Genomic DNA, 22,754 nt, shown 5'->3' on the forward strand with positions numbered 1-22,754 from the left:
TGATCTCGCTGCTCTGGCATCTTGTTGGCGTCTTGCGTCACTGCGTCTCGCGGAGATATATGCAGGAGCGTTTCATAAGTCTCTTGTTGGCTCCAACACTTGTTTTGACCCCAATCTCTCCCGTCAGACGAGGGCTGTAGAAAGGTCAAAGTGTCGTCGTCGCCTCCCCCATTACCAGCCCCCACCAGCCTTCAGTCTTTGTTTATGACCAGTGGTCAGAGGGTGACTGGGCAAGACAAAGATTTAAGTTTCAGTTACACCAGCTCTGTCAGGAGGAATGGGGTCAAAATTCACCCAACTTATTGTTGGAAGCTTGTGGAAGGCTACCCGAAACATTTGACCCAAGTTAAACAATTTAAAGGCAATGCTACCAAATACTAATTGAGTGTATGTATACTTCTGACCCACTGGGAATGTGATGAAAGAAATAGAAGCTGAAATAAATCATTCTCTCTACTATTATTCTGACATTTCACATTAAAATAAAGTGGTGATCCTAACTGACCTAAGACAGGTGATTTTTACTAGGATTAAATGTCAGGAATTGTGAAAAACAGTTTAAATGTATTTGGCTAAGGTGTATGTAAACTTCTGACTTCTGACTATATATATATATGGGGTCAGAAGTGGGTCAGAAGTTTACATACACTCAATTAGTATTTAGTTAGTGAGTCATTTAGCAGACTTTGAAGTAAGAAGTTTACATACACCTTAGCCAAATACATTTAAACTGTTTTTCACAATTCCTGACATTTAATATATATAATGTGTGTTAATTAACCACTCACTGTGTTCTGTCCCTTCCAGCCATCCTCAATAACCGCTCACTGTGTTCTGTCCCTTCCAGCCATCCTCAATAACCACTCACTGTGTTCTGTCCCTTACAGCCATCCTGAACCTGGACAATACTGTGGTGGACCTGGAGACTCTACAAGCCCTCTATGAAAACGTAAGGCTCTGATCTCTCATCCCTGAGTCCAAAGGAAGGTGTGTTTTGGGCCAGGATTCAAACAAATGAGCATCACACTGTGCGGCTAATCTGTGTTGGTTTGAATCCTGGCCTTAGTCTTATTGTTGGCTGTCAATGTAATGTATCCAGGCTATGATGGACTCCTCTTAGTTCTGGCCACAGTACCTGGCATATGACTATAGACCTCAATCACCAACGGTTGTTCAGTAAGAAACAGAAGAGGCTTTGTGAAGGCTTTGTAAGAAATCACTGATTTACAGTATCACTTTGTTCCGGCCTTGCTAGAGCAATGGGTTCTGGTTGCTTCAGGCCTTGTTAGAGCAATGCGTTCTGGTTGCTTCAGGCCTTGCTAGAGCAATGGGTTCTGGTTGCTTCGGGCCTTGTTAGAGCAATGGGTTCTGGTTGTTTCAGGCCTTGTTAGAACAATGGGTTCTGGTTGTTTCAGGCCTTGTTAGAGCAATGGGTTCTGGTTGTTTCAGGCCTTGTTAGAACAATGGGTTCTGGTTGTTTCAGGCCTTGTTAGAGCAATGGGTTCTGGTTGTTTCAGGCCTTGTTAGAGCAATGGGTTCTGGTTGCTTCAGGCCTCTGGGCTCTGGTCTAAAGTAGTGAACTGTGTAGGGAATAGGGTTCCATAGGGCTCTGGTCTAAAGTAGTGCACTATATAGGGAATAGCGAGCCATAAGTCTCTGGTCTAAAGTAGTGCACTATATAGGGAATAGGGTGCCATTTGGGAGGCAACCCATAATGGTGTTCAATCACTTCATTTACTTTAATTTAACCTTTTTATTTAACTTGGCAAGTCACTTAATTAAGAACAAATTCTTATTTACGATGACGGCCTAACCCGACCAAACCTGGAACACGCTGGGTCAATTGTGCGCCTCCCAATCACAGCCCGGATGTGATGCAGCCTGGATTCGAACCAGGGTGTCTGTAGTGACGCCTCCAATCACTGAGATTGTAGTGTCTTTAGACCCCCCCCCCCCCCGCGCCACTTGGCAGGCCTTCATTCCTCCATGTTTTATTTCCTTCTCGCTGATATGTCTGTGGTTCCTTCTTCCTCTTTGATCAGACATCTTATTGTAAGCATTAGAAATGGTTAAAGATGGCGTCTGTCTGGACATCTGGCTGTGTCGTCTTTTTGATGTGAAACTGAAAGGAGGGGAGGGGTGTTTACCCGGGTTGTTTACCCGGGTTGTTTACCCAGGGTTGTTTACCCAGGGTGTTAATTCTGTGGACGGTTCAGAACTGCTGCCATGTTTATCTTTATATCTAGGAACATTTTGGAGAGATTCACTCATCAGCTTTGTGTCGTTTTATTCAATGAACGTTACCCTATATAAATGATAATCTGTCACGATGGACAACGATAACCAACGTTGAGTTGATTTGTCGATGTTGTATCGGCTGATGTGCTGATGCTTGTATATGCAGGTTGACATTTTATTGGCATGAATCTTGCCCTGGAGGCAGAACTGAGCGATGGGGCAGCTGCAAAGTCAAAATTGGCTACGGTACATCGTAAAAAAAAAACATGAATGTTTGGCTTAAGCATTAAGGTTAGTATGGTTTAAGTTTAAAATCAGATTTTATGACTTTGTGGCTGTGACAGTTAGTGACCACTCTGCAGAGCTGCCTGCAAGGCAAGACTCGTGACAATAAATGCCATCCTAGCTGCTTGAATAGGCTACGTTCTGGTGCATATACAGTGAGTTGGTCTTTTTAGAATAAGTTCTCAGCGCAAATATTACTGAGCATTTTAAACACACGCTGTGCAATTTCCTATGGTTAACTTGAGTGTCAGAGGGGGCATCGCAGTCCCAGGAGCCTGGTAAAATTGGCCCTTTTTGACATTGTTCCACAACCCCAAATGTTGAGTAATTTAGGGGTTAATCACATCAGAACAGTATGTGGGTGGCAGGCAGCCTAGTGGTTAAGAGCAATGGGCCAGTAACCGAAAGGTCGCTGGATTGAATCCCCGAGCCGACTAGGTGAACAATCTGTCTGCCCTTGAGCAAGGCACTTAACCCTAATTGCTCTTGTAAGTGGCTCTGGATCAGAGAGTCTGCTAAATGACTCACTAACTGGAAGTGACTCTGGATCGGAGAGTCTGCTAAATGACTCACTAACTGGAAGTGACTCTGGATCGGAGAGTCTGCTAAATGACTCACTAACTGTAAATGACTCTGGATCGGAGAGTCTGCTAAATGACTCACTAACTGTAAATGACTCTGGATCGGAGAGTCTGCTAAATGACTCACTAACTGTAAATGACTCTGGATCAGAGAGTCTGCTAAATTACTCACTACTGTAGTGGCTCTGGATCAGAGTCTGCTAAATGACTCACTACTGTAGTGGCTCTGGATCAGAGAGTCTGCTAAATGACTCACTAACTGGAAGTGACTCTGGATCAGAGAGTCTGCTAAATGACTCACTAACTGTAAATGACTCTGGATCAGAGCGTCTGCTAAATGACTCACTAACTGGAAGTGACTCTGAATCAGAGCATCTGCTAAATGACTCAAATGTAAAATGTAAGTGGAGGAAATGTTTTAGACAGTGTGGCTTTTGTGTTTTCTTGGTTTGGTTTTCCTCAAGGCACCACCAGTTTAGGAGACACTTGTTAGTTTTCCATGTAAACAAGTGTCTGATTCCATGTACCAGAATAACATACTACTATTAAACTACTGTAGTGGTGAACTACTACTACTGAAATACTACTACTACTACTACTACTACTACTACTACTACTGAAATACTACTACTGTACTACACTACTACTGCAGTAGTAGTAGTGTAGTATTTCACCACTACTACTACAGTAGTACTACTACTACTGAAATACTACTTCTGCAGTAGTGTAGTATTTCACCACTACTACTACACTACTACTACAGTACTACTGTACTCCACTACTACTGCAGTAGTACTTCTGCAGTAGTGTAGTATTTCAGTAGTATTTCACCACTACTACTGCAGTACTACTACTACTGCAGTACTACTACTACTTCAGTACTGAAATACTACTACTGTACTACACTACTACTGCACTAGTACTTCTGCAGTAGTACTGTAGTATTTCAGTAATATTTCACTACTACTACTACTACTACTACTACTACTACAACAGTACTACTGAAATACTACTACTGTACTACACTACTACTGCAGTAGTACTTCTGCAGTAGTACTGTAGTATTTCAGTAATATTTCACTACTACTACAGTACTACTACTACTACTACTACTACTACTGAAGTACTACTCCTATGAATGCTGAACACAGTTCTCATATTGTGGTCTTTGATGTCACTGCTCTGAGTTCTTGGAAATTAGAGAATATGTGATGAGCACACATTTGAATCTCTAAATTTGAGTGGCGTCGAACTAATCAGTTGTATGTATGTGGTCTGTCGCGTCTAAGCTGATCATGTTGTCCTGATGTTGTCTTTCCAGAGAGCACAGCAGGATGAGATGGAGAAGATCGATAAGCACATCAAGTCATCTAAAGACAAGGACAACGCCAAACCACTGGACAAACCTGAACAGTAGGTTTCCTAGAGGATCAGTCAATTACTCAAACAACCAATCATGTTCAAAAAGTAGAAAATTACTTAAACCCATCCTTCGATCTCTTGTCTTCTCCTATTCCAGGTTCTTGTTCCAGTTACACCATGAAGTGGTAGCCGCAAACCCATCCTTCAATCTCTTGTTTCTATTCCAGGTTCCTATTCCAGTTACATCAGATCCCCAACTTCTCAGGCCGGGTGTTCTGTATCCTGTTTCAGTCCACCTTCTCTGAATGGATCTCCTCTATCCTGCGCAAACTGGCCATCCTGCAGAGAGTGTGCACGGTGAGTCTGTGGGTGTGACTATTATTATCTGAACCTGCTGGTCATCTATGAACGTTTGAACATCTTGGCCATGTTTTGTTATAATCTCCACCCGGCACAGCCAGAAGAGGACTGGCCACCCCTCATAGCTTGGTTCCTCTCTAGGTTTCTTCCTAGGGTTCTGGCCTTTTCTAGGGAGTTTTTCCTAGCCACCATGCTTCTATACCTGCATTGCTTGCTGTTTGGGGTTTTAGGCTGGGTTTCTGTACAGCACTTTGTGACATCGACTGATTGTAAAAAATGGCTTTATAAATAAGTTTGATTAATTGATTGTGACGTGTTTTGGTATGTATGTGTGCGTATAGACCTGTTTTGTGTTTCTCACCTCAGTAGAAATCAGAGGTGGTTTGATAAGGGTTTGTCGTCTGGACAGTTTTACCAGACACTGTCGTACTTCTGCGTAAATACCGTCTCAGTCCTTCCACTGTGGAAGTTGTTTTAAACGGGAACATCAGCATAGCTAGATATTAACAGCCGTTCTGGATGAAGTGTGTTCAGAAAACAGTGTTCATGTTGAAGCCTGGTGAATGATTGATCCTATTAATCTCCTCAGTCTCATATACACTGACTGCCCCTCCCCTTTCTCTCTGTCTCGATCTCTCCTCTGTCCCCCCCTTCTCTCTGTCTCAATCTCCTCTGTCTGTCCCCCCCTTCTGTCTCATCTCTCCTGTCTATCCCCCCCTTCTGTCTCCATCTCTCCTGTCTGTCTCTCCCCTTCTGTCTGTCTCGATCTCTCCTGTCTGTCCCCCTCCTGTCTCTCTGTCTCCATCTCTCCTGTCTGTCCCCCCCGTCTGTCTCCATCTCTCCTGTCTTTCCTGTCTGCCCCCCCCTTCTGTCTCTCGATCTCTCCTGTCTGTCCCTTTGTCTCTGTGTGTGTGCCTGCCCATCTCCTCCTCTCCAGACCTTGCAGAGTGGCCAGTGTGTGATTCAGGTGCTGGGTCTGGTCTTGGCCTTTGGTAACTTCATGAATGGTGGCAACCGAACCAGAGGACAGGCTGACGGCTTTAACCTGGATATCCTGCCCAAGCTGAAGGATGTGAAGAGCAGTGTGAGTGACACTACTAGGGCACTAGGACCTGCACCCTACTCCCTAATGTAGAGTCCATCTGGTCAACAGTAGTCCAATGTATAGGCAATAGAGATTTTAGTTATACCTCTAGTTACACTGTCGAACATGGCTGTCCATTTTGTCAGGGTTTTATATTGTGCTGGAAGACTGTAGTTACTGTTCCTACCATGTCTTTTGATGATACAGATGTGGATTATAATCTCTATATATTAATTTTGTAAAAGATTTGCAGAACACTTTGTGCGAGAGTGTCGTTAAAAACCAAACATGAATTCCATGAACTGAAGCTCATTTTATTTGTCTTTCCTCCTTTTGACAGGATAACACAAGGAGTCTGTTGTCCTACATAGTTGCTTACTATCTGAGACACTTTGACGAGGTACGTTGGATATCCTGTTTATTCTGAATCCTGTTCTAATCACTCTCTTCTGTCTTGGCACGGGGAAGAACCAGGACTTTACTTTTTAAATTGTATTTATTTTCCCTCAGTGGTAACTAATGCCCGGTAAGGCGTTTAGCTAGGCGAAGCCCGGTGAGACGTTTGGCGAGGCGTTTGGCGAGGCGAAGCCCGGCGAGGCGTTTGGCGAGGCGAAGCCCGGCGAAGCCCGGCGAGGCGTTTGGCGAGGCGAAGCCCGGCGAGGCGTTTGGCGAGGCGAAGCCCGGCGAGGCGTTTGGCGAGGCGAAGCCCGGCGAGGCGTTTGGCGAGGCGAAGCCGGCGAGGCGTTTGGCGAGGCGAAGCCCGGCGAAGCCCGGCGAGGCGTTTGGCGAGGCGAAGCCCGGCGAAGCCCGGCGAGGCGTTTGGCGAGGCGAAGCCCGGCGAAGCCCGGCGAGGCGTTTGGCGAGGCGAAGCCCGGCGAGGCGTTTGGCGAGGCGAAGCCCGCGAAAGCCGGCGAGGCGTTTGGCGAGGCGAAAGCCGGCGAGGCGTTTAGCGGCGAAGCCGGCGAGGCGTTTGGCGGCGAAGCCCCGCGAGGCGTTTGGCGAGGCGGCGCAAGCCCGGCGAGGCGTTTAGCGAGGCGAAGCCCGGCGAAGCCCGGCGAGGCGTTTGGCGAGGCGAAGCCCGGCGAAGCCCGGCGAGGCGTTTGGCGAGGCGAAGCCGGCGAAGCCAGCGAGGCGTTTGGCGAGGCGAAGCCGGCGAAAGCCGGCGAGGCGTTTAGCGAGGCGAAGCCGGCGCAAGCCCGCGGGCGTTGGCGGGCGAAAGCCGGCGAAGCCGGCGAGGCGTTTGGCAGGCGAAGCCCGGCGAAAGCCCGGCGAGGCGTTTGGCGAGGCGGCCGGCGAAGCCCGGCGAGGCGTTGGCGAGGCGAAGCCGGCGAAGCCAGCGGGCGTTTGGCGAGCGAAGCCGGCGAAGCCGGCGAGGCGTTGGCGGGCGAAGCCCGGCGAAAGCCGGCGAGGCGTTGGCGAAGCCCGGCGAAGCCGGCGGGCGTTTAGCGGCGAAGCCGGCGAAAGCCGGCGAGGCGTTGGCGAGGCGAAGCCGGCGAAGCCGCGAGGCGTTTGGCGAGGCGAAGCCCGGCGAAGCCGGCGAGGCGTTTAGCGAGGCGAAGCCGGCGAAGCCCGGCGAGGCGTTTGGCGGCGCAAGCCGGCGAAGCCGGCGAGGCGTTTGGCGGGCGAAGCCGGCGAAGCCCGGCGAGGCGTTCGGCGAAGCCGCGCAAGCCCGCGAGGCCGGCGAGGCGTTTGGCGGCGCAAGCCGGCGAAGCCGGCGAGGCGTTTGGCGGGCGAAAGCCCGCGAAGCCAGGCGAGGCGTTTGGCGAGGCGAAAGCCGGCGAAGCCCGCGAGGCGTTCGGCGAAGCCGGCGAAGCCGGCGAGGCGTTTAGCGGCCCGGCGAAGCCGGCGAGGCGTTGGCGAAGCGCCGAAAGCCCGCGAGGCGTTTGGCGAGGCGAAAGCCCGCGAAGCCCGGCGAGGCGTTTAGCGGGCGAAGCCGGCGAAGCCGGCGAGGCGTTTGGCGAGGCGAAGCCGGCGAAGCCCGCGAGCGTTGGCGAAAGCCCGGGCGAAGCCCGCGGCGAAGCCCGGGCGAAGCCGGCGAGGCGTTGGCCGGCGAAGCCGGCGAAGCCCGCGGCGTTTGCGGCGAAAGCCGGCGAGGCGTTGGCGCGGCGAAGCCGGCGCAAGCCGGCGAAGCCCGGCGAGGCGTTTGGCGGCGAAGCCCGCGAAGCCCGGCGAGGCGTTTGGCGAGGCGGGCCGGCGAAGCCAGCGGCGTTGGCGGCGAAGCCGGCGAAGCCAGCGGCGTTTGGCGGCGAAGCCGGCGAAAGCCGGCGAAGCCAGGCGTTGGCGCGAAGCCGGCGACCGGCGAAGCCCGGCGAAAGCCGGCGGCGTTTGGCGAGCCGGCGAAAGCCCGCGGCGTTGGCGAGGCGTTTGGCGAGGCGAAGCCGGCGAAGCCGGCGAAGCCGGCGGCGTTTGGCGAGCCGGCGAAGCCCGGCGAGGCGTTTGGCGAGGCGTTTGGCGAGGCCCCGCGAAGCCGGCGAAGCCCGGCGAAGCCGGCGGCGAAGCCGGCGAAAGCCGGCGAGGCGAGGCCGGCGAGGCGTTTGGCGAGGCGCGAGGCCCGGCGAGGCGAGGCGTTTGGCGAGGCGCGAGGCCCGCGAGGCGTTTGGCGAGGCGTTTGGCGAGGCGTGAGGCGAGGCCCCGCGAGGCGTTTGGCGAGGCGTGAGGCGAGGCGTTTGGCGAGGCCGGCGAGGCGTGAGGCGAGGCCCGGTGAGGCGAGGCCCAGCGAGCGAGGCCCCGCGAGGCGTGAGGCGAGGCCCGGGAGGCGTGAGGCGAGGCCCGAGCGAGGCGTGTGGCGAGCCCGGCGAGGCGTTTGGCGAGGCGTTTGGCGAGGCCCGCGAGGCGTTTGGCGAGACGAGGCCGGCGAGGCCCGGCGAGGCCAGCGAGGCGTTTGGCGAGGGCCCGGCGAGGCGTTTAGCGGCGAGGCCAGCGAGGCCCGGCGAAGCCCGGCGAGGCATTTGGCGAGGCCCGGCGAGGCGTTTGGCGAGGCGAAAGCCCGGGCGAGGCAAGGCCCGGCGAAGCCTGGCGAGGCGAGGCGTTTGGCGAGGCGTTTGGCGAGGCGTTTGGCGAGGCCCGGCGAGGCGTTTGGCGAGGCCCGGCGAGGCGTTTGGCGAGGCCCGGCGAGGCGTTTGGCGAGGCCCGGCGAGGTCCGGCGAGGCGTTTGGCGAGGCGTTTGGCGAGGCGAGGCGTTTGGCGAGGCGTTTGGCGAGGCGAGGCGTGAGGCGAGGCCCGGCGAGGCGTGAGGCGAGGCCCGGGCGAGGCGTGAGGCGAGGCGTGAGGCGAGGCCCGCGAGGCGTGAGGCGAAGCCGGCGAGGCGTGAGGCGAGGCGTGAGGCGAGGCCCCGCGAGGCGTGAGGCGAGGCGTGAGGCGAGGCCAGCGAGGCGTGAGGCGAGGCCCGCGAGGCCCGGGCGAGGCGTTTGGCCAGGCCCGCGAGGCGTTTGGCGAGGCGTTTGGCCAGGCCGGCGAGGCGTTTGGCGAGGCCCGGCGAGGCGTTTGGCGAGGCGTTTGGCGATGCCCGCGAGGCGTTTGGCGAGGCGTTTGGCGAGGCGAGGCGTTTGGCGAGGCGAGGCCCGGCGAGGCCCGGCGAGGCCGGCGAGGCGTTTGGCGAGGCGAGCCGGCGAGGCGTTTGGCGAGGCGAGGCCGGCGAGGCGTTGGCGAAAGCCGGCGAGGCGTTTGGCGAGGCGTTTGGCGAGGCCCGCGAGGCGTTTGGCGAGGCGTTTGGCGAGGCTCCGCGAGACCCGGCGAGGCGTTGGCGAGCCCGGCGAGGCGTTTGGCGAGGCGTTTGGCGAGGCGTTTGGCGAGGCCCGGCGAGGCCCGGCGAGGCGTTTGGCGAGGCCCCGCGAGGCGTTTGGCGAAGGCGAGGCCCGGTGAAGCCCCGAGCGAGGCGAGGCGTTTGGCGAGGCCCGGCGAGGCGTTTGGCGAGGCCCGGCGAGGCGTTTGGCGAGGCCCGGCGAGGCGTTTGGCGAGGCCCGGCGAGGCGTTTGGCGAGGCCCGGCGAGGCGTTTGGCGAGGCCAGGCGAAGCCCGGCCAGGCGTTTGGCGAGGCCCGGCGAGGCGTTTGGCGAGGCCAAGCGAAGCCCGGCCAGGCGTTTGGCGAGGCCAGGCGAAGCCCGGCCAGGCGTTTGGCGAGGCCAGGCCAGGCGTTTGGCGAGGCGTTTGGCGAGACCAGGCGAGGCCAGGTGAGGCCAGGTGAAGCCAGGCGAGGCGTTTGGCGAGGCCAGGCGAGGCGTTTGGCGAGGCCAGGCGAAGCCAGGCGAGGCGTTTGGCGAGACCAGGCGTTTGGCGAAGCCAGGCGAGGCGTTTGGCCAGGCGAAGCCAGGCGAGGCGTTTGGCCAGGCGAAGCCAGGCGAGGCGTTTGGCCAGGCGAAGCCAGGCGAGGCGTTTGGCCAGGCGAAGCCAGGCGAGGCGTTTGGCCAGGCGAAGCCAGGCGAGGCGTTTGGCCAGGCCAGGCGAGGCGTTTGGCCAGGCGAAGCCAGGCGAGGCGTTTGGCCAGGCCAGGCGAAGCCAGGCGAGGCGTTTGGCCAGGCCAGGCGAAGCCAGGCGAGGCGTTTGGCCAGGCCAGGCGAAGCCAGGCGAGGCGTTTGGCCAGGCCAGGCGAAGCCAGGCGAGGCGTTTGGCCAGGCCAGGCGTTTGGCGAAGCCAGGCGAGGCGTTTGGCGAAGCCAGGCGAGGCGTTTGGCGAAGCCAGGCGGCGTTTGGCGAAGCCAGGCGAGGCGAGGCGTTTGGCGAAGCCAGGCCCGGCGAGGCGTTTGGCGAGGCCAGGCCCGGCGAGGCGTTTGGCGAGGCCAGGCCCGGCGAGGCCCGGCCAGGCGTTTGGCGAGGCCCGGCCAGGCGTTTGGCGAGGCCCGGCCAGGCGTTTGGCGAGGCCAGGCGAAGCCAGGCGAGGCGTTTGGCGAGGCGTTTGGCGAGGCCAGGCGAGGCGAGGCGTTTGGCGAGGCGTTTGGCGAGGCCAGGCGAGGCGAGGCGTTTGGCGAGGCCAGGCGAGGCGAGGCGTTTGGCGAGGCCAGGCGAGGCGAGGCGTTTGGCCAGGCCAGGCGAGGCGTTTGGCGAGGCCAGGCGAGGCGAGGCGTTGGGCGAGGCGAGGCGTTGGGCGAGGCCAGGCGAAGCCCGGCCAGGCGTTTGGCGAGGCGTTTGGCGAGGCCAGGCGAGGCGAGGCGTTTGGCGAGGCCAGGCGAGGCGAGGCGTTTGGCGAGGCCCGGCGAAGCCGGGCGAAGCGTTTGGCGAGGCCCGGCCAGGCGTTTGGCGAGGGCCGGCCAGGCGTTTGGCGAGGCCAGGCGTTTGGCGAGGCGTTTGGCGAAGCCAGGCGAGGCGTTTGGCGAGGCGTTTGGCGAGGCCAGGCGAAGCCAGGCGAGGCGTTTGGCGAGGCCAGGCGAAGCCAGGCGAGGCGAGGCCAGGCGAAGCCAGGCGAGGCGTTTGGCGAGGCCAGGCGAAGCCAGGCGAGGCGTTTGGCGAAGCCAGGCGAAAGCGTTGGCGGCGTTGGCGAAGCCAAGCGGCGTTTGGCGAGGCGTTTGGCGAAAGCCAGGCCAGGCGTTTGGCGAGGCGTTTGGCGAAGCCAGGCCAGGCGTTTGGCGAGGCGTTTGGCGAAGCCAGGCCAGGCGTTTGGCGAGGCGTTTGGCGAAGCCAGGCCAGGCGTTTGGCGAGGCGTTTGGCGAAGCCAGGCCAGGCGTTTGGCGAGGCGTTTGGCGAAGCCAGGCCAGGCGTTTGGCGAGGCGTTTGGCGAAGCCAGGCCAGGCGTTTGGCGAGGCGTTTGGCGGCGTTTGGCGAAGCCAGGCGAGGCGTTTGGCGAAGCCATGCGAGGCGTTTGGCGAGGCGTTTGGCGAAGCCATGCGAGGCGTTTGGCGAGGCGTTTGGCGAAGCCAGGCGAGGCGTTTGGCGAGGCGTTTGGCGAAGCCAGGCGAGGCGTTTGGCGAGGCGTTTGGCGAAGCCAGGCGGGCGTTTGGCGAGGCGTTTGGCGAAGCTTCAGGCGAAGCCAGGCGGCGTTGGCGAGGCGTTTGGCGAAGCCAGGCGAAGCCAGGCGAGGCGTTTGGCGAGGCGTTTGGCGAAGCCAGGCGAAGCCAGGCGAGGCGTTTGGCGAGGCGTTTGGCGAAGCCAGGCGAAGCCAGGCGAGGCGTTTGGCGAGGCGTTTGGCGAATACATATATATACATACATATATATTAATATAAATATATATAGCAACAGTCCATTTAATATATATATATATACGCACACACATACTACCAGTCAAAAGTTTGGACACCTACTTATTCAAGGATTTTTTAAATTTATTTTTACTATTTTCTACATTGCAGAATAATAGTGAAGACATCAAAACTATGAAATATAACATCTATGGAATCATGTAGTAACCAAAAAAGTGTTAAACATATCAAAATGTATTTTATATTTGAAATCCTTCAAAGTAGCCACCCTTGCGCACTCTTGGCTTTCTCTCAACCAGCTTCATGGAATGCATTTCAATTAACAGGTGTGCCTTGTTAAAAGTTAATTTGTGGAATTTTTTTAATGCGTTTGAGCCAATCAGTTGTGTTGTGACAAGTTAGGGGTGGTATACAGAAGATAGGCCTATTTGGCAAAAGACCAAGTCCATGTTGTGGCAAGAACAGCTCACCTAAGCAAAGACAAGCAACAGTCCATCATTACTTTAAGACATGAAGGTCACTCAATCCGGAAAATTAAGAACTTTGAAAGTTTCATCAACTGTTCAGAGTGGACTGTGTGAATCAGGCCTTCATGGTTGAATTTCTGCAAAGAAACCACTACTAAAGGACACCAATAAGAAGAAGAGACTTGCTTGGGCCAAGAAATACGAGCAATGGACCTTAGACCGGTGGAAATCTGTCCTTTGGTCTGATGAGTCCAAATTTGAGATTTTTGGTTCCAACCACCGTCTTTGAGACGCAGAGTAGGTGAACAGATCTATGCATGTGTGGTTCCCACCGTGAAGCATGGAGGAGGAGGTGTGGGTGTGCTTTGCTGGTGACACTGATTTATCTAGAATTCAAGGCACACTTAACCAGCATGGCTACCACAGCGTTGTGCAGCCATACGCCATCCCATCTGGTTTGGGCTTAGTCGGACTATTATTTGTTTTTCAACAGGACAATGACCCAACACACCTCCAGAATGTGTAAGGGCTATTTGACTAAGAAGGAGAGATATGGAGTGCTGCATCAGATGACTTGGCCTCCACAATCACCTGACCTCAACCCAATTGAGATGGTTTGGGATGAGTTGGACTGCAGAGTGAAGAAAAAGCAGCCAACAAGTGCTCAGCATATGTGAGAACTCCTTCAAGACTGTTGGAAAAGCATTCCTCATGAAGCTGGTTGAGAGAATGCCAAGAGTGTGCAAAGCTGTCATCAAGGCAAAGAGTGGCTACTTTGAAGATTCTAAAATATATTTGGATTTGTTTAACACTTTTTTTGGTTACTACACGATTCCATATGTGTTTCATAGTTTTGATGTCTTCGGTATTATTTTATACTGTTGAAAATAGTAAATTACTACCCTAACCCACTCTACATGATCTAACTCTGTTACTACCCTAACCCCGCTGATGTGTCTAGTGCTCTGTTCTCTAAGGACAAAGGTCATGTCATGTATTCTCAGGACGCCGGCAGGGAGACGTGCCTCTACCCTCTCCCTGAGCCCCAGGATCTGTTCCAGGCTTCACAGATGAAGTTTGAGGACTTTCAGAAAGACCTGACCAAGTTAAAGAAGGACCTCCGAGGTAAATGTACTGAACCAAAATATATAAACGCATCAATTTCAAAATTTTTACTGAGTTACAGTTCATATAAGGAAATCAGTCAATTGAAATAAATGAATTCGGCCCTAATCTATGGATTTCACATGACTGGGAATACAGATATGCTTCTGTTGGTCACAGATGCACTACATTATCAAGAGTATGTGGACACCTGCTCGTCGAACATCTCATTCTAAAATTATCTGCATTAATATGGAGTTGGTACCCCCCTTTGCTTCTATAAGAGCTTCCCCTCTTCTGGGAAGGCTTTCCACTAGATGTTGGAACATTGCCGAGAGGGGACTTGCTTCCATTCAGCCTCAATCATTTAAGTCAGGCACTGATGTTGGGCGATTTAGGCTTGGCTCGCAGTCGGCGTTCCAATTCATCCCAAAGGTGTTCGATGTCATTGTATGCTGTAGCGTTAAGATTTCCCTTCACTGGAACTAAGAGCTGCGTTTCCACTGCTCCAGAGTCCAATGGCAGCGAGCTTTACACCATTCCACCCAACGCTTGGCATTGTGCACAGTGATCTTAGGCTTGTGTGTGGCTGCTCGGGCGTGGAAACCCATTTTGTGACGCTCCCGGCCAACAGTTATTGTGCTGACGTTGCTTCCAGAGGCAGTTTGGAATGCTGTAGTGAGTGTTTCTACTGAGGACAGATCATTTTTACGCGCTTCAGCACTCTGCGGTCCCATTCTGTGAGCTTTTGTGGCCTACCACTTCGCGCCTGAGCCGTTGTTGCTCCTAGACATTACCTACTACCTCTCCTAGGCCCCCTACCCCTCCCTGCCTCTCCTAGGCCCTCTACCCCTCCCTGCCTCTCCTAGGCCCTCTACCCCTACCTGCCTCTCCTAGGCCCTCTACCCCTCCCTGCCTCTCCTAGGCCCCCTCCCTGCCTCTCCTAGGCCCCCTCCCTGCCTCTCCTAGGCCCCCTCCCTGCCTCTCTCTGCCTCTCTCTGCCTCTCCCAGGCCCTCTACCCCTCTCTGCCTCTCCCAGGCCCTCTACCCCTCTCTGCCTCTCCCAGGCCCTCTACCCCTCCCTGCCTCTCCCAGGGCCTCTACCCCTCCCTGCCTCTCCCAGGGCCTCTACCCCTCCCTGCCTCTCCCAGGGCCTCTACCCCTCCCAGGGCCTCTACCCCTCCCAGGGCCTCTACCCCTCCCAGGGCCTCTAACACTCCCAGGGCCTCTACCCCTCCCAGGGCCTCTACCTCTCCCAGGGCCTCTACCTCTCCCAGGGCCTCTACCTCTCCCAGGGCCTCTACCCCTCCCTGACTCTCCCAGGTCCTCTACCCCTCCCTGCCTCTACCCCTCCCTGCCTCTCCCAGGGCCTCTACCCCTCCCTGACTCTCCCAGGTCCTCTACCCCTCCCTGCCTCTACCCCTCCCTGCCTCTCCCAGGGCCTCTACCCCTCCCTGCCTCTCCCAGGGCCTCTACCCCTCCCTGCCTCTCCCAGGGCCTCTACCCCTCCCAGGGCCTCTACCCCTCCCTGCCTCTCCCAGGGCCTCTACCCCTCCCTGCCTCTCCCAGGGCCTCTGCCTCTCCCAGGGCCTCTACCTCTCCCAGGGCCTCTACCCCTCCCTGCTTCTCCTAGGCCCTCTACCCCTCCCTGCCTCTGCCTGCCTCTCTACCCTCCCTGGTGTTCCAGAACACTGCTTCTAATGCCAGCCAGGCCAGGGAGAGAGCTGCACCGGGCTTGTTTGTGTAGTGTACAGCTCTCTGAAAAGCCCACTCCTTCACCATGCCTGTGTATTTCTCCGTAGGCCCTCTCTCTGTTTGACCGTTACCTTGTTCGCGTGATTGCTCATCATACAGGGGTTGCTTGAATTATTATTCAAATTATCCAGGGAGCTTCAGACATAAGGACTCCACTTCCATGTGTAAATATTGATGTGAATGTAGTGTACAGCGCTGGCAGAGAACAGGGCTTTGAACACAGTGTGTAAACTACAAGTCGTTTTCCTGAAGGTCAAGCATTTAGAAGGCTGGAAGTTGTTAACGCATTGGAAATGGTAAACAGATCTTTCTCTTTTTCAAGGTCACTCTCACTCGCTCCCTTTCTCTCTCTCTCTCTCTCTCTGTAACTCGCTCTCTGCAACTCGCTCCCTTTCTCTCTCGCTCTCTGCAACTCGCTCCCTTTCGCTCTCGCTCTCTGCAACTCGCTCCCTTTCTCCCTCGCTCTCTGCAACTCGCTCCCTTTCTCCCTCTCGCTCTCTGCAACTCGCTCCCTTTCTCCCTCTCGCTCTCTGCAACTCGCTCCCTTTCTCCCTCTCGCTCTCTGCAACGCGCTCCCTTTCTCTCTCTCTCTGTAACTCGCATTTTTTTTTCAAGAAAAGACTTCTCACCGTCTTCCCGCTTTATATTTTTTTTAAATCCACACGTCTGTTTTATCAATCCACCAGATGAAACCTGACCCGTCTACAGAGCACTGAGGTGACTGCTGTCAGAGCCCCTCGTGCAGGCCAGGGAGAGGGCAGGGCAGCAGCCTGTTTCGGAGGTGGGCGGCCGGCCTGTTTCGGAGCATAACCATATCAGGGTCATTTGGAGTAATTGGGTCAATTTCTCTCTGATTCTCTTCGTTTAATGTGGTTCCAAGCAGCTCATTAAATGATGAGACGAGGAAGCAGGAGAGAGTTGTGTCTAAACACATCCTAGTTCCTACCCTGAACTCTGACAGCTTGGTTGAATCCCAAATGGCACCCTATTCCCTATATAAACCTAGTGCACTACATAGGGAATAGGGCTGTAGTATAAACCTAGTGCACTATATATAGGGAATAGGGCTGTAGTATAAAGTAGTGCACTATATATAGGGAATAGGGCTGTAGTATAAAGTCGTGCACTATATATAGGGAATAGGGCTGTAGTTTAAAGTAGTGCACTATATATATATGGAATAGGGCTGTAGTATATAGTAGAGCACTATATAGGGAATAGGGCTGTTGTATAAAGTAGTGCACTATATAGGGAATAGGGCTGTAGTATAAAGTAGTGCTCTATATAGGGAATAGGGCTGTAGTGTAAAGTGGTGCACTATATATAGGGAATAGGGCTGTAGTATAAAGTAGTGCCCTATATAGGGAATAGGGCTGTAGCATAAAGTAGTGCTCTATATAGGGAATAGGGCTGTAGTGCACTATATAGGGAATAGGGCTGTAGTATAAAGTGGTGCACTATATAGGGAATAGGGCTGTAGTATAAAGTATTGCACTATATAGGGAATAGGGCTGTAGTATAAAGTAGTGCACTATATAGGGAATAGGGCTGTAGTATAAAGTGGTGCACTATATAGGGGATAGGGCTGTAGTGTAAAGTAGTGCACTATATAGGGAATAGGGTTGTAGTGTAAAGTGTTGCACTATATATAGGGAATAGGGCTCTAGTATAAAGTAGTGCACTATATATAGGGTGCCACCTGGGACACAGCCCTTGGCACAGTGGGAGAGGGAGAGCAGCCCTGCTAGATGCCAAAATGGCCACCGTGCTAGATGCCAAAACCCCAGATGCCAAAATGGCCACCGCGCCAGATGCCAAAATGGCCACCGCGACAGATGCCAAAATGGCCACCATGCTTAATTAACTCGATTCAGTTAGCTCTTAGAGACACTATCAGGCTGTAGATAGATGTTTTGAGTGGCTAGTTCTCATTGCCTTCATTCAACCTAATGAGTTTCAGTAGCCGGCTGTACCTTTTTATAAAGTTCTACACTCTACATGTTCTACTGATGAGGAGCAGTTGATCGCAGGCAGCTATCGCTCTGTCAGGACTGAGATGATGTTTCTTTCCCTGTCCTCGGGCCTCAACCACCGGAGAGACCATTTACACTTTAATTACAGGGGGGGTCACATGGTCCCGACAGAGAAGGGCGACGTCTTACATCTAGACGTTCCGCTAGCGGAACACCTGCTCCAATATCCAATGATAGGCGTGGCGCGAATTACAAATTCCTCAAAAATACAAAAACTTCAATTTTTCAAACATATGACTATTTCACAGACAAGACTCTCCTTTATCTAACCACACTGTCCGATTTCAAAAAGGCTTTACAGCGAAAGCAAAACATTAGATTATGTCAGCAGAGTACCAAGCCAGAAATAATCAGACACCCATTTTTCAAGCTAGCATATAATGTCACAAAAACCCAGAAGACAGCTAAATGCAGCACTAACCTTTGATGATCTTCATCAGATGACACACCTAGGACATTAAGTTATACAATACATGCATGTTTTGTTCAATCAAGTTCATATTTATATCAAAAAACAGCTTTTTACATTAGCATGTGACGTTCAGAACTAGCATACCCCCCCGCAAACTTCCAGAGGAATTTGCTAAGAATTTACTAAATTACTCACGATAAACGTTCACTAAAAGCATAACAATTATTTTAAGAATTATAGATACAGAACTCCTCTATGCACTCGATATGTCCGATTTTAAAATAGCTTTTTGGTGAAAGCACATTTTGCAATATTCTAAGTACATAGCCCAGGCATCACGGGCTAGCTATTTAGACACCCGGCAAGTTTAGCACTCACCAATATCAGGTTTACTATTATAAAAGTTTGATTACCTTTTGTTGTCTTCGTCAGAATGCAGTCCCAGGACTGCTACTTCAATAACAAATGTTGGTTTGGTCCAAAATAATCCATCGTTATATCCGAATAGCGGCATTTTGTTCGTGCGTCCCAGACACTATCTGAAATGGTAAATCAGGGTCGTGCGCATGGCGCAATTCGTGACAAAAAAAATCTAAATATTCCATTACCGTACTTCGAAGCATGTCAACCGCTTTTTAAAATCCATTTTTATGCCATTTTTCTCGTAAAAAAAGCGATAATATTCCGACCGGGAATCTCCTTTTAGCTAAACAGAGGAAAGTAAACAAAGCTTTCGGTCGACGCGGGCACGAGCCTGAGTCTCACAGTACTGTAACCAGCCACTACCCAAACGCGCTACTTTTTTTCAGCCTGAGCCTGCAAAGCCACGATTCAGCTTTTTACCGCCTTCTGAGACCCTATGGCAGCCGTAGGAAGTGTCACGGGACAGTTAAGATCCTCACTCTTCAATAAACAGAGACAATAAGAACGACACCTTGTCAGACAGGCCACTTCCTGAATGAAACCTTCTCAGATTTTTGCCTGCCAAATGAGTTCTGTTATACTCAGACACCATTCAAACAGTTTTAGAAACTTTAGTGTGTTTTCTATCCATATGTAATAAGTATATGCATATTCTAGTTACTGGGTAGGAGTGGTAACCAGATTAAATCGGCTACGTTTTTTATCCAGCCGTGAAAATACTGCCCCCTAGCCATAACAGGTTAAGAGTTCCAACCCATCTTGACCATTTTAGTGACTTGTATTGTTTTAATCTATTAATAGTTATACTGTTATCACTAACCTTGATTTAGACTTTATCTCTGACTCATCTGTTCATACCTGGACCATAATCCTTTGCTCCACGGGCTACCAAAACACTGCAGGCGTAGACGTGGGATGATGAGGTGAAGAGGGAACCGAATGGCGCTCCCCTCCGTTCTATTGGCCGATGTCCAGTCACTCAATAACAAGACGGATGAGCGTCGTCTATCAGAGAGACTTGAACAATATAATGTCTTAGTGAAACGTGGCTGGATGAGGATGCTATGCACGTTGTACTCGGTGGATTCTCCAGGATTGGACGGTGGCTTCAGGAAAAACAAAGTGTTTTTTTTTTCTTTTTTTATATAAATGACTGGTGTGCTGCTTCAAGTTTTGAAGGAAATCTTGTGCTTTTGATCACATGGTTTTTAATGCAGGGTGACCTTCAAACCGTCCCACCTCACTCATAACCAACACATCTCCTGTGCCCCTATGGGCGCTAAAACTCTAGACCACCTGTATTCTACAACACAGAAACGCATACGAGGCACTGCCTCGTTCCTCCCTTCGGCAAATCTTACCATGACTCCATTCATTCTCCTGCATCCTGTTTACAAACAAAAGCTAAAACAGGATGTACCGGTGATGCACTCAATACAGAAGTGGTCGGACAAAGCAGACCCGCTTACAATGAACGTGGACACAGACGCATACAAGAAATCTACGACCTCCGAGTCTTCGAGCCTGCAAAAAGGCAATCGGAATGATATTACACAGACTATGACGCTCGTCGCATGTGACTGGGTCTTGCAGACGATAACGGATTACAAATGGAAACCCAGCCATGAACTTCCCAGCGACACAAAACTCCCAAACGAGCTAAATGTCTTGTTTTACGCTTGCTTACAGGAATATAACACTGTGACTTACGTGGAAAAAAAGGAAAAAAACTGATTTTCCTGACGACTGTGTGATCTCGCTCTCCGTGGCCGATGTGAGCAAAACATTTAGAACAGGTTAACAATCACAAGGCCGCGGGGCCAGATGGAATACCAGGGTGGGTTCTCAAAGCATGCGCTGACCAGCTGGCAGGTGTCTACAGACATTTTCAATCTCTCGTTGGTCCAAGTCTGTAATCCCAACGTGTGTCAAACTGACCACCATTGTCCCTGTTCCCAAGAGCTCCAAGGTAACCTGCCTAAATTACTATCACCCTGTAGCACTCGTGTATAATAATGAAGTGGTTTGAAAGGCTGGTCATGAAGCACCATCATCCTAGACCCACTCCAATTCGTATACCGCCCTAACAGATCCACAGATAAAGCAATCTCAATTGCACTTCACACTGCCCTCTCCCACCTGGACAAGAAGGGAAATAACAATGTGAGAATGCTGTTCATTGACTACAGCTCAGAGTTAAACACCATAGTGCCCCTCCAAGCTCATCACTAAACTAAGGTCCCTGGGACTAAACCACCTCCCTCTGCAACTGACTTCCTGACAGTTCACCCCCAGGTGGTGAGGCTAGGCAACACCTCCGTCACGCTAGCCCGCAACACAGGGGTCCCCCTCAGGGGTGCATGCTTAGTTCCCTCATGTACTTCCTGTTCACCCACGACTGCGTTGGCCATACATGACTCCAACACCGCCATCAAGTTTTACTGACGACGACAACAACGGTGGAAGGCCTGATCACCGGCGGCGACGAGTCAGCCTACAGGGAAGGAGGTCAGAGATTTAGCAGTGTGGTGCCAGGACAACAACGTCTCCCTCAACGTCAGTAAGACCAAGAAGCTGATCGAGGACCGCAGGAGAAAGAGGGGAGATCACCAGCCCCCATCCACATCGACGATGCTGTTGTGGAGCGGGTCGAGAGCTTTAAGTTCCTTGTCGTCCACGTCGCCAATGATTTTCCATGGTCTAAACACACCCTCAGTTTTCAGCCTCAGTTAGTCCCCTCTGTTCTGGAGTTATATGGTCCTCTCTCTTTACAGTAAGCCCTCTCTGTTCTGTAGTTATATGGTCCTCTCTCTTTACAGTAAGTCCCCTCTGTTCTGTAGTTATATGGTCCTCTCTCTTTACAGTAAGTCCCCTCTGTTCTGTAGTTATATGGTCCTCTCTCTTTAAGGTAAGCCCTCTCTGTTCTGTAGCTATATGGTCCTCTCTCTTTACAGTAAGTCCCCTCTGTTCTGTAGTTATATGGTCCTCTCTCTTTACAGTAAGTCCCCTCTGTTCTGTAGCTATATGGTCCTCTCTCTCTACAGTAAGCCCTCTCTGTTCTGTAGCTATATGGTCCTCTCTCTTTACAGTAAGCCCTCTCTGTTCTGTAGCTATATGGTCCTCTCTCTTTACAGTAAGCCCTCTCTGTTCTGTAGCTATATGGTCCTCTCTCTTTACAGTAAGTCCCCTCTGTTCTGTAGCTATATGGTCCTCTTTACAGTAAGCCCTCTGTTCTGTAGTTATATGGTCCTCTCTCTTTACAGTAAGTCAAGAGGCTCAGATAAATGTTAAGGGCCTGGTTCAGCTGGGCAGCGGGCGTCTCTAACACTTTCTGCACTTTCCCCTCTCGCTCTCCCTCCTGCGTGTCGCTGGTCGGGCGACCTTGCGGTGCTTGCTCCCCATCAGACAGAACCAGTTCTGTTGGGTTTAAACGGTGGTGTTGTGCTACAGCAGAGGAGGATATTTGGTTATTACAGCACCAGAATAACCCGGGGTCTCTCCATCCATCCCCCTCTGTTATATTGGTGATCTTCAGAGGTGACTGTAGGCTGGCTCTGTATTACAGACAGATGGTGTCTAGCCTACTGAGATGTGCTCAACCAGTGTGCTCTGGAAAGAACAACATGGCCCTCCCTGACACAGGCTATAAAGGTCAGGTAGAGAGAGGGCGGTGACAGTCCAGCTGGGATTTAGATTGGACGCTGACACTCTGACTCTAATTCATTATGGCCCACTGATTGGTGCGTGACTCTCGGAGCTTCACGGAAGTTTTAGAATAGATTCCAGAATTCCACAGCGTCAGTCTTCATTCAGGGGTTACCAGGGGTTACCAGGGGCGACAGGTGAATGGGGTCAGAATGTTGTTGGATGATTTGCCTTCGCAGCCACATGCAGTACCTTGACAGAACTTCCCAAAATTACAATCAAATTGTATTTGTTACCTGTGCTGAATACAACAGGTGTAGTAGACCTTACAGTGAAATGCTGAATACAACAGGTGTAGTAGACCTTACAGTGAAATGCTGAATACAACAGGTTTAGTAGACCTTACAGTGAAATGCTGAATACAACAGGTGTAGTAAACCTTACAGTGAAATGCTTACTTAACCAATAGTGCAGTTTTAAGAAGAAAACAAAGATAATAGATAATAATAATAACAAATAATTAAAGAGCAGCAGTAAATAACAATGTGGAGGTACCGGTACAGTCAATGTGGAGGCTATATACAGGGGGTACCGGTACAGAGTCAATGTGGAGACTATATACAGGGAGTACCGGTACAGAGTCAATGTGGAGGCTATATACAGGGTGTTACGGTACAGAGTCAATGTGGAGACTATATACAGGGAGTACCGGTACAGAGTCAATGTGGAGGCTATATACAGGGGGTACCGGTACAGAGTCAATGTGGAGGCTATATACAGGGGGTACCGGTACAGAGTCAATGTGCAGGTGCACCGGTGTCGAAGTAATTGAGGTAGTATGTACATGTAGGTAGAGTTATTAAAGTGACTATGCCTA

General features: G+C 52.2%; 1 protein-coding gene across 2 annotated transcripts in view; it reads left to right on the forward strand.

Moving 5' to 3' along the window:
* Positions 1 to 792: 792 nt before the first annotated feature.
* LOC106577438 (formin-2) overlaps positions 793 to 22,754 on the forward strand; it is a 46,921-nt gene continuing 24,959 nt past the window's right edge. The window contains exons 1-6 of one of the 2 annotated variants that reach the window (XM_045711447.1): positions 793 to 949; positions 4,426 to 4,517; positions 4,694 to 4,823; positions 5,764 to 5,910; positions 6,251 to 6,310; positions 13,510 to 13,636. In XM_045711447.1, the coding sequence (XP_045567403.1) occupies positions 4,444 to 4,517; positions 4,694 to 4,823; positions 5,764 to 5,910; positions 6,251 to 6,310; positions 13,510 to 13,636 (538 nt within the window). In that variant the 5' untranslated portion in view covers positions 793 to 949; positions 4,426 to 4,443. The remainder of the gene's footprint in view (positions 950 to 4,425; positions 4,518 to 4,693; positions 4,824 to 5,763; positions 5,911 to 6,250; positions 6,311 to 13,509; positions 13,637 to 22,754) is intronic. The other variant, XM_045711448.1, reaches the window with a different exon arrangement.

Source organism: Salmo salar, unplaced genomic scaffold, assembly GCF_905237065.1.
Source record: "Salmo salar unplaced genomic scaffold, Ssal_v3.1, whole genome shotgun sequence".
Taxonomy (NCBI): domain Eukaryota; kingdom Metazoa; phylum Chordata; class Actinopteri; order Salmoniformes; family Salmonidae; genus Salmo; species Salmo salar.